Source organism: Parus major, chromosome 1A (genome assembly GCF_001522545.3).
Source record: "Parus major isolate Abel chromosome 1A, Parus_major1.1, whole genome shotgun sequence".
Taxonomy (NCBI): domain Eukaryota; kingdom Metazoa; phylum Chordata; class Aves; order Passeriformes; family Paridae; genus Parus; species Parus major.
This window is the reverse complement of record NC_031773.1, coordinates 38,151,661-38,163,963: the sequence shown is the minus strand read 5'-3', so window position 1 is coordinate 38,163,963 and position 12,303 is coordinate 38,151,661. Positions and strand designations below refer to the sequence as shown.

Sequence of the window (12,303 nt, the reverse complement as noted above, 5' to 3'; positions counted from 1 at the left end):
GTGGGGTGGTTTAGCCTGGCTCAGGAGTGACCTTATCCCTCTCTGCCACCACTTGAAAGGAGGTTGTAGCCAGGTGGGGATCAGCCTCTTCTCCCAGGCAACCAGCAAAAGGACAAAAGGCAGTGGCCTTCAGCAGCTAGGGATAACTGAGTGAAATGAAAAGTAACCATTATCCATGGTACCAATCTGCATTCTCTTTGCAAATATAATGTGCTCTTCAGACAAAAATGCAGCTATGATGCTGCATCTAGTCTGATATATCTTTACTGAAGTTTTAAAAATGGTTGGCATTTATAATTCATATCTTATCTCTAATTTCCCTAAACACCAAGTGATTTTCAACAGCAAGACTGGAAATGCATAAAATCTTTTACTATATTCTATAACTTTAAACCTTCTGGAATGGCTTAGCGTGTTTATATGCAAATAAATCAAACAGTACTGGCAAATGTTCCTGGATGGTCAAACACAATCATCTGTAGTAGTAATCTGTTGGCCCAGATTCTGGCACACTTTTCATTCACACAAATTTATACATTTTTCCAGGCAGTTACTAATTATGGTGTGGGAATAGGACTGTTGCAGGGACCATTCCCAATAAGCAGTTTGCATGCAGGCTCTTTGGACACTTCAGTGTTGACTAACATATTTGTGTACTCTACTGTGCCAGTTGGCCACAACAACTGGGAACTTTCCCAAGCACATTTAGTTTACTCCTATAAATATAGCTTTTCATTTCCCTCTAATGATGTCACAGCCTCCATGCCAACTCTGTTACCTCTTCTGTTTTAGCTTTGACACATTATGCCTGCCTCTTTCTTGCTCCATTAATTGCAACTCCAGAAATGGGCAGTAACAGTGAAACACGGTAATGTTTGGGATGGGATTGCTTGGGAGGATGATCTTTGTCGAAACTGAAGCAATAAACAACTGAACTGAAAAAGGAGTTATTTTAAAGGGTATCCAGGAAAGAGATTTGTGTGCGTTTTTGGTTGCTGGTAATATAAAAGCTAATTTTTAGCCCTTATGAAAAGGGATGTTTTTAACCATGGAACTTGATCAAACATGTCAGTTCAAGTACAGCACTCAGTGTTGCAAAGTGAACATTTTGTATTCTAATAACCCTTTGGTATATTTCCTTTCAGATGCATTGATTGCAAAAATAAAATTTCAGAAATTAGGAAGAATTTCTGAAGCTTCTTGTAAAACAATGTAAGAGTTCACTGGTTATTTTAATATGTGAACAGCTCAAAGACACGTGAAGCAATGAAATATCTTGGTTAATCTGCACATAAACCAAGTTCATCTGTTCAGATATTACAGAGTGTATACAATGGAAGCTTATGGGGAGATAATTGTGAATGAGTCATCAGAAATGTTTTAAAAATAAATTCACAAGTTTTATTTTAATTGTTGACTCATCTGCGATTTATTTTCCCAACTGTTCTTTCTCGCTTGTCTGTCAAACCACGTTCATGGTCATCTTAAACTTTTCACTTAAACAGATTATGCAAATATAGAAACCTGTCCTGCCATTTAATAGAATATCTTTTCTTGGTCAGTGTCTGAAATTGTATTTGTGCAGGTCTAATTTGGTTTATATGCCACCTGTTTATTTTGAGGTGCAGTGTTGTTCAATCTTAGGACACCACTCTTAACTGCAATTTCAGTGCTGCTTTCCTTGCACCAGCTAGAGGGTTTGGAGTTTTGGTAAATAGACAGGAGTAGGAGTAAGATAAAACATTTCCTTCTGATTTCCATCTGGCTGTGCTGAGAAGGAACAAGGTATATTCCATCATGGCAAACTACTATCTGGAGATGTAGACACAGATAGTGAAAATGATCAGGTCTAAGAAGGAATTTTTAAGTGAAGAGAGGCTATCAGGATTAGCACTGTTTATTTAAAGATTAAAGAGATCAGGATGTATTTATGTAAAATGTAACTTCTGTAGCGGAGTTACACTAAAAATTTATCTATTTATTTTCTTTAGAGAAGAGAGGCCAATGGGTGAAGAGGAAAGATGATGTATAATTTTTCCTGTGGTCATCTTTCCCATAAGGTACTGCTGAGAATATATCCTACATCAGTCTCAGGAAAGGACTAAATCTTTATATGGACAATGTGGGTAAAACCTGTAGTTGGCTCTTTTTTGATATAATTTGTTTTTTTTTTCTTTAAAAGAAAATTCTTAATGTGCTAATGTTAGTTACTTTAGTAAGTAATTATTTCATTTTCTACACATGACAAATATTATGGTTATATTATTCCATTTACCACAGGTACCTATATTTTGTATACATTTTAAGTTTAATGTATAGTGATCTGCAGTTTTTTTAAGATTTTCTGTGCCACTTTAAGAACATACTAATTAGCATTATCACTGCTTGATGCTAATCAAGATTTTAAGCTGCTGCATGAAATTGCATGAAATATAATATGTGAAATTCTGTGAAGTTCTAAAAAAGAATTCTGACTTTGAGTTGTAAGAAGTGTCTATAATTTCTGATTAATGTTCATGAGAAACATGTTCATGCTGCAGTGAAGGTGAAATAAGCATAAGATATAGTACTAAGAATTAGAAACTTCCTGGCCTGAGGTTGCTTCATTATTTAACCTTATGTGATTTAACTTGTTTATGTCACATTATATCCTTTAATAAAGCATAAATAATTTTGCAGTTATTTTTTCCATGCTCCATAGTTTTTTGTATCTTGGTCTGGGATGTTAATCTTCCCTGTGATTGTAGCAGCAGACTTAATCTAGATGTGACTGTGAATTTTTCGCTGCAGATGTTGCTTTTCACATAATTTGTTTCAGGAAAGTAGGAAAAGCCATTTTCGGGGTTTGTGTGGTTTTGGTTTTGTTTCACATAGCTATAGAAATAATTATTTCTGATAGTAATTTTCCCTCAGGTGTACTTAAACAGTAGTGGGGGTTTTGTCATTGATTATAATATCTTCTTGTCATGTTTTGATAACTTGTTTAACATTCAGTTCAAGCTCCCAGGGTAGGATTCACTGCACCTAACTTCAGATATCTAGAGCGCAGGCATTTCTGTCTTTACTGCCTCCCACCTCTGTAGTATGATTCATCCCAAACTAAAATAGACATCTAAAATAGGTCAGAAACAGTGCCCCTTGAAAGCGCCTGTCTTTATTGACTGTAAAGGGAGCCTGTGGCAACACACAAGAGACACCGACACTTCCACTGCAAATAAAGCCCACCAGAAGATGCCCAGGTTCATTTCTGCCATTGCTTCCATGGAAGAAAGAAATGCAAAAGCTACCTTCCTTTGGTAAGGAAATTTCAATGTGTCCTTGCTCAGTAGCAGCCACATAATTCCCAGCTTTCCTTCTGCTCTCATTCCACCTGAGATTCTCTGCCCATGAATAATTTTCTTTTGATCTAGAGACTTTATAGTCTTACCACTAGGCTTTCAACATTTTCAAAATGAGCTGTGAGTGCAGAACACCAGGCAATAGTCATCTGCTCCCGTATAGAAGGGACGAGGTTTTGTCAGATGAGAGCAGTACCCTGTTTAATTTAAGTTTCATTACATTTTTATGCTTTTGTCAAGTAGCTATTTTTCCTGTGCAAGTGTAGGTTTTTAGACTGTGATCCTTAATAATAACAGTTCTATTTTAATTTAATATTGGCACACACATTTGTTGATTATCAATCCATCTTCATCTCAGTTTTCTACCTTGAGATACAGATTAAGCCATAAGAATTTAAAGAACAGATACAGGCCACTGCATGTAAGTTTATGGCACTTTTCAAATGCATGGCAAGATGAATCGTGAATAATACTGCTTAGTCACTTGCATGATAAATATTGAAATCATCCTGACTGAATGCAGAAAGAAAATAAATAATAATTTTACTTTTCCTGTATCCTAGAAATACTATCGTACTTAATATCCTATCCTACTTTTTTTTTTTTTTTTCCCTTCAAAGCATGTTTAATAAAGCAAAAAGGTGACTATTGTAAAGAATTAGACTTTGAAAGTCTCTTTTTGGGATTATGGTAAGTTTTGAAACCATTCAGCCTGAAGATTGGAAAAATGGTGGTTTTATACTGTTGTCTCTTGACTTTTCTTTTAGAATTTCCAGGAAGATAAGGAGGGTAACTGAAAATCAACTTTAAACCAACACTAATCAGCATAGCATATTCTATGATTGCCAAAAGTCTGAATTGTGAATTAAATAAAAAATAAAAAAATAATAACAAAAAAAAAAAAAATCAGTTCAGCGGAACTCACATTTTATATCACTGGCAAAGTATCTTTCAGCTATATTTGTATATAATGATCTTTTTTCACATAAAAATGCAACATTTGCTTCTAGTTAATATAGCTGTGCAGTTCCTGGATCATTCTATATTTTTATAATAGTTTGTAAGGGGAAATGGAAGTGTGCTGAGTCAAGATCTGGAACAGCCCTTTGCCCTCAGGATGGTATTGGCTGTTTTATAGTCCCCTATCTTTTCTCTGCTGGAAGGATGATCTTAGACACTATCAGAACACAAACACTGCCACTGCACTTTTAGAAGGGAACAAGGCATCAAGAGGTTAAGGACAAGCACAGATAGGTTACCTTTTTAGAAGAGACTCTTTCTGCTTTCTACCATGATGTGCGGCTGTATGTGACAATGAAGAAATGTGTACCATAGCGAAGTCTGGAGGTCTTTTCAAGCCAATATGTTATTGCTGATTTGTGGCATGTACTTAAAGGGGAAAAAAAAGGCAAGAAAAGGTTTTATGGCTTGTATCTAGCTATAAAAGGGAATTTGACATTGTATTTAGGAGACTACATTTTGGGAATAAAGTTGGAGCAACAGGTCTGACATTTTCAAACTTTGTCACTCCAAGTGCTTTGCCTCCTAAGTGTACAACAGTGAGACCTGTCCACAGTACTTAGTCAAGAGAGTATTTCCAGTTCCCATGCAAAGTATGGGACTCATCAGTCATGAATTTTAGCTTATGATTCATTTCTGTAAGTTCTTACTCAAAGGATCAAAGTTTAGCAACTTGCATCACTCATTATGACAAAAGATACTTTCCAGATGGAGCAGAAATAGAAATAAGTAACAAAGACAATGGCCTTGGCACAAGCTTTCCTAACAGTCTTTACCTCCTAGATAAAATTCTGTTACTCATTTTCATTAGTACTTTACTCTCTGAACACTTTTTGTACTTCCAGAACAGGATACATCTCCATGTAAAGATTGCAGAACAATTGCAGTATAAAATACATTATCAGAATGAAAATGAATAAAATAATACTGTTAGGAAGAAAAAGTATTTTTTTGAAGGAAGCATAGGAAGATTAGAGAGGTTATCTTTTCACAGTAAGTTGTAGTGCCTGAACACATTATCTCAAACTTGTATCTTCTGTTTTTCCCTCATAGGCTTTCATCCTATTTTTATCCTTAGGATGAGGCACATAATGTAAGATGTTCAATTAAAAAGAAAAAGCCACTCTGCTGCTGATGATACATAGTCAATGATTATCATCTTGTGTTCTTTTATAATTTCACTCATCCTTAATGTACTGTGATCCTTTGCAGTAATGTACATTATTTAGATTCTAAATTTGCTGATAAGAAACTACTCATATTTTGGCCAGTGCCATGATACCACTGTGTATAATGTTGCAATATAATCAACTTAAAGCACAAATAACACAAGTGACACTTAAGTGATACGACACATGGTGAAATAGCACACTGAATGTTTATGTTATTTCTTTTCTACTGTCTAGGATCACATTACTTTGAAGGTTTTGGTCTTGATTTGTCCAGAGTTAATGTTAAATTTGACCAAAATGTTAAAAATGTTCATAAAGGCAGTCACTTCTTTGATTCTATATAAAAAATTGTCTTTGATTCCAAGGATCATCTAGAATTTTCATAAAATCTATAGTCATGTCAGAAAACAGAAAGGTAGTCCTGGCATCAATGAATTGTAGAAGACCATTATGTATAGCAATATAGCTTAGTATCTGGGCTTTTGGTAGTTAAAACGCAAGAGTCATGGAGAAAAGTAAATATCTTTTCATATCACATATGAATTAACTTCCAGAGATAACTCTCTCAATTTTTTATGGTTTGGCTCACTAGGCTTTCTCACAATTCTGCCATCCTCTCCTCCAACTCTCACATTGTGCTTAAAGTCCAGTGTACTTCTCTATATACAAACATTAAGTTTTCATTACATTTCCTTTTTAGATTCACTCAGTAACTGTCATCAATACATAACTTAAAAATAGATAAAACCAGTGTTTATATCAAGTTCATTTAAATTACCTAATAAGCCTCTGTGTACAATCTTGATTTAGTGATGGTCAAGTTATACAGAGGAAGCATAGATCCAGTGCTGGGAACTTGAATTGTTTCAAGAAAAATGGAATGGTGCTTTGGATATTCCATCCTGGCTTTGTTGAACCATGTGGAAAGGGAGTCAGATATAGAACCATTTAACTGTTAAGTCTTCAGAATGGGAGAATTAATTCTTACACCTGTGATGACCAGAATATTGTAGTGCTGTGCTGGAACCCTAGCTGTGGTCAAAAATTGCTTGTCCAGAATAAATATAGATAGACAAAGATAGATAGATAGATAGATAGATAGATAGATAGATAGATAGATAGATAGATAGATAGATAGATGATAAAAAAGAAAGGGAAATTTTGCTCCTGCACAAGCAATCAAACAATATCTTTTGAACTTAGTGTCATTATGGTTGCCTTCCATATTTGTTGATTATGGACTGCATACTTAATAGGTTATACAAAATGCATTCTGAATGAGCAACTGTATTCATAAACTTGCTTAGATATTGAATGAGAAATTTTAATTTTTTTTGACCTTTCATAGCATAGATTTGCTGTTACTTAAATGAATTCTCAAGTTTGCCATTTAAAGGAAAAATGGTTATAAGAGATTGAAGTTGAATAGTTGATGTTGACTCTGTTTTTTTTCAAAATAAATGCAATGCTTGGTAAAATATTTCAGTATATGCAACAAAGCAAGATTACTTTAAAAATGAATTGTATTCATATTTGCACTTCCTGTGAAAGTTTTGCCATTGTTCCCAGTGCTCTCATGCTTGAGAAGGAATTCATCATACAGAATAAACCTGTTGGGACATGTTTTATCCTTTAGTATTTCAGACATATAGTTTTTACTTCTAAGAGAAGATATTTTGTTCTGCAGTGTACTTGTCATCAAGGGTTATACAAATCCTTATGTTCAGACATTAAATAGGGATCACAAGTTCATACTGCCTTGGTACCAGCACTTTTTCTTGTGAGACACTTCCTGGTAGAAGTTGGTATTTGTACACTCAAAAGCAACAAAGACCAATGATGGAAATGTTGATAATTTGCTCTTAATTACAGATGTAAAACAGGCTTTATTTATTAATAAGATAAGCTGGTCTATTTCTACCAGTTTTAAATTCTATAAGGATTTTCTGTTAGTATGAGAAGCCTGCAAGGGAACAAGAGATCCCTTGTTCTATGTTTCATAGTCTTTACTTCTCCCACTTTGCCTTCTGGGAGCTATACCAGCTAGAAAGGGTTAGTTTCTGAAACATTTTACACAAGTTTTATACATTCTTTAAAGTATATGAATCAGATTTTGGTTTTGTGTTGCTTTGTTGACGGGGGAAAAAAGTATTTATGGCATAGACCTTCATTAAATAAGCCGAAAGGAACTAAAATTCGTATATAAAAAAAATTAGATTTCATGTGTGACTTCATGAATATAATCATTAAAACTTAATATGCAAGTGAATATCTTTTTTTCTGAACTGTGGTAAAGGTTTAACATAATTTACAGCCATTAATAGTTGGAGAATAGAAGTCTTTAAACATTAACATTTTTCAGTTTAAAGCAAAATCAGGGTATTTTAAGCCAGATGAGTAACATATCATATGATACTCTATTTTGATGTCTACAATAGAAAATAATAAAGAAACAACAGTTCAAGTACAGTGTTGTCAATATTGGAAGATTAGTAGGGTTTCTCTGAGTCAGTGAAGTAGAAATGATAAGTGGTAGTGATAGTGGTTTAATGTGGAAGCTCTCTAGTGTTCTGAAAATCACACTCACACTGCTCCTGGAGTAAGGCATGCTTCTTTAACATGGTTTTCCCTGATAGAGACAGAAATGAGAATAATATGTGATATAAAGTCTTTGTTTCTGGATAATTATCCACCTAATTCAATAAGAGCTGGTGATTGAAATCTTAACTCAAAACATCTGCTTTATATTGCACTGCATATTCTGAAGAAAAACTATATATCACAAACACTAGCACAGTAAAAAGCTAAGTGTCTTCATCAATTTAAAAAAGTGCATCCTGTCTCTGCAGTCAGAAATAGAAGGGTTTGTATTAATGTCCCTGAATTTTCAAAGTACTTTACATAATAATATGATATATACATACACAGATATATATATATATGTATCTATAATATTTTGGGTTTTGTACCTACTATCAAAAATCATAGGCTATTCATAAAAAAACCTCACTTAAAAGCATTAAATAAAAAATCACACTGAAAATTTTGGAGAGTAGTATCTAATTAAAATGTAAAGTTCAACATAATTCATACGACACCGATTCAGCGCTTGATAACTCATACATAGTTCAAAAGTAACTGGAACTAAAACTATCTCAGAAGCATTCCCATGTCTCATACTTTTAAACATGTAGAACTTTTTCTTTTCATGTAGATTTTTTATTCCCCCGCCACAAGTCTCAGTTTATGGAAAAATTTAATCATTAGTTGGAAGATTCATGAGAAAAAATATTTGGATGGGGATTGCATCCACTGTAAGTACTTCTACCACTGAGCTGTAGCCATAGTCTTTAGGTGTGTTTGCCCTGTTTGGTCTCTTCAGTTTCTTTCAGTTCCATTTTCTGCTCTCTTTCAGTTCATGTTGCTTGATACCCTCTTTAGTTGTTGCATTCAATTAGACATGAGAGACCTGGTTCCAGCTCCTGTTCCGAGGAGATTGCTGAATCCCAGCTTTGGGGCTGCCGGCTTTTCTGAAATGTGACTCTTTCTGTAATTGTGAGCACTCATTCTGCCATCCATCAGTTCATGCTTTACTGAATTTACCTGTGCTGTAACCACTTCCTGACAGGAGGCTAGTTTCATATTCCTCAGAAGAGGCTGCTGTAAACAAATGTCTTCAATCTATTTTGAGTGTTACACCAAAATGACATTCTGGTTCCTTGAGGATCCTACAAGAATATGATGCTGCCTGTATTGCAGTGAGCTAGAAGAAAATTCGTAGTCATTAACTTTCTTCACGAGGTGGAAGTTAGTGGAGAGTTAGAACAGTTACAATGCTATGCCTTCTCTCCAGATTTGTACTGATTAGATAGGGAGGTTATGTTTATTGGAACTGAAAAGCAAGTGTTGTTTGGGCTGTTGCTTTTTCTTGGTGGTGGAATTGGTGGCAAGTTTTTTAACTGCAAATTTCTTCACCTGGCAGGAAAGCCAAAACAACAGATAAAGGACCAAGAAAAGTAATTTGAAAAGCATTTTTCAAGTAACAGGCAGCCAAGACATGGTGAAGAGTCATCCCAGTAAGAGCTCCCAGTGGAAGGCTACAGCTAGAATATGTGCAGACCTAGAGGAAAAAATGAGGAACTAGCAAGTCTAAATATAGCAGTAGTGTTATGATTGTGAAAGGTATTATTATAACTGTGACTAAAGAAGTTGCTTTTAACTGTGAATTAACTACTTTAAGATTTAGAACATACTAGTATCAGAAAATGAACTGACTTTTCTATATCCCTGGTAGAAGCAAGGATTAAAAGTTAGGAAATTTGAAACAAGAGAAGTTTGAGCTATAGGTACAGTTACTGAGTACTACAAGTACTTTTCTATTGGAGGAATGTACATGGGACATGATTTCTTCAAATTACGTATTTGGTGAGGAAACTCTGATGTAAACTTCCTTCTTCTTCTAGGGCAAACCATTTTAAATGTGCATAAAAGAAACTTTATTCATTGCACTGTGGGGAAATAGCACATTTTTGGTAGGCATATTATAAAGAAGAAAGTATCAGCTCATAATAAAAGATTCTCTACTCAGATTATAAACAAACTGATATCTTTCATTTGACCAGTTGAGGGGCCTCTTTGCTAATACAAGCATCTAGATCTTCTGGAAGAGAAATCAAAGAGGGGAGAATGCACTGTAATCTGAAATCTAGGTCTTAAGAAAATGTTCCAGACAGTAGTTTTGCTTTGATTTGGTAAATGTTATAGAAGCTATATCATGGTAATTATAAGAAATTGGGAGATACAAGTAGGAGCTGAGAAGATTTTTTCCTCTTTGGCTTACAAAATATTATTACAGTATGTACCACTCTGACATACACATTTAAACAGACAGACATCTCTGCATCTTTTCCAGCTCCTTTTATAGACATTTTACTTTAGAAGCTGCATTATCTCCTATTGCTAAAAGCATTAAGATAAAACAGAATAAAAAACATAGGCAGCCTGGCAACTCACCAGGCTTTTAGAATTTTGACAAGTTCCTTTTGAAAGTACTATTTCTTAAGTGGGTTTTCTGTCTCTTTTAAACCTTTTGAATAAAATACAAAGTGCTTGACAGAACATGCAAAGTTAGTTTTGCAACCACTTTGCAATTTTACCCTATTCTGTAACCCTACTTTTCAATTTTTGTACATTGAACACTTATTTTTTGTTGCTGAACGGTGTCAAGTTCTTCAAATACTACTTTCTTTATTATCTTCATGTAGTTCAAATGATCTGTGTTCGAAGAAACAATGTGATGAACGATTTTTGAATGTTCAGTGCAGGTGTTCACAAGTATTACCAACTTTAAAAAATAACTTCTTTAAAATATATTGTGTATAGCTAATCAATTAAGCAGTAATTATAGCTTTGCTAAGCACAGTAAGGCTTTAAGAAAAAAATTCCAACCTTATACTTAGCAATATCAGGTAAACCTTTCTTCAAGAGATATTCAGACTGAAGAGGAGAAAAAAATTAGGAAAAAAATGAGAAAAGAGACGCTTACAATGTGTATTGTATTTAAACTGACTATAGCTCCGTAAACAGTCTCACAAATATTTATTTCTCCCCAGTAATAGCACCAAAAATTAAGAAATGTAAAAACCACTGATTTGGAAAGCAGTGCACAGTTTCTTTTTTCTAGACAAGACAGTCAAAACGACAAAAAAGCCACCTTTGTGTTATTTAAAGCAAGTTGTATGTGTTAACATAGCTGTCAGCAACTGAAATGATAAAATTATCGTTGTTATCAAATGCAGCTATAAACTGAACACGAGGCATGCTTCAGGTTAGTCAGAAGAGGTCCTCTGTTTTTCACTGTGCATGCTTGCTTGAAATGAAACTGTGTTTTATTGGTTAACTGGGATGCTTAGCATAATCACTTTGCAAGGCTGTGGTGGAGGGAGGTGATTATCACTGAGAACAGATGGGCAGGTCCAAAGCATTGCCAGATTCTGCACAAGCTCCATGTACTGTAGGTTCTGGCTCTCTTTTCTTTGGCATTTCTAATTTTTATTCATCGTGCATATTACAACGGGCTAGCTGAGCTAGAGGTCAGGGAGCAATGACCTTACAGTTTAGCTCACAGATGCAGGAGTGAGGAATTCAAAGAGCTGCCACTGTACATCCGAACGGATGGGGCAGACGGAATTTTGTCCAATTGCCTCCCTAAATGTATAAAAGGATTTGTCTCCGAGCTTAGCACTCTGCTCTGCATCTGTAGCTCTCTGTGGATTGTATTGTGTGTGACCAGAAATGATATTCTCGGATATGAACACTGTCTCTGCCTCTCCTAAAGTGCATCCTCCTAATGGGACCCGGTTTTATACTTTTCAGGTAAGTGAACTTTAATGAAACTGAAAGGATTTTAAAAGATAGCTAAACTTTGAGTAAGAGTAGCTAATATGTTAAGAAGCTTATGCATTCATTAGTTTTGTATAGGTAGGAGAAAAAATGCAAGAAGTCAGTATCATCACAGTAAGTGTGCTGCTTTAAAAAAAACAGAACATCATTGCTCCTATACTAATGCAAAATTACATTCATTATTATTTTGCTATTGTTTGTGTTTTCTAATAATACTATCATCTTGCAATTAATTAAATTTATAGTTCCTTACATGGACCCACACTGTCTCTCTGCTTAGGTCAGATAAACACTCTGTTGAAATTACCAGAAATTCCAAACTGATATTATACAAAATATATTTTAAAAACTTTGTATGTTGTACATGTCTG

The 12,303-nt window shown here is 34.6% G+C and overlaps 1 protein-coding gene across 13 annotated transcripts in view; it reads left to right on the top strand.

The window, feature by feature from the left end:
- Nucleotides 1-12,303, top strand: part of PPFIA2 (PTPRF interacting protein alpha 2) — a 283,735-nt gene that overhangs the window by 79,542 nt on the left and 191,890 nt on the right. For 3 of the 13 annotated variants that reach the window (XM_015628401.3, XM_015628398.3, XM_015628397.3), the window contains exon 1: nt 11,482-11,905. The exons of 8 other annotated variants lie outside the window; for them this stretch is intronic. In XM_015628401.3, coding sequence (XP_015483887.1) covers nt 11,825-11,905 — 81 coding nt within the window. In that variant the 5' untranslated portion in view covers nt 11,482-11,824. Of the gene's footprint in view, nt 1-11,481; nt 11,906-12,303 lie in introns of those variants that run through there. 2 more of the 13 variants (XM_015628402.1, XM_015628400.1) reach the window with 1 other exon arrangement.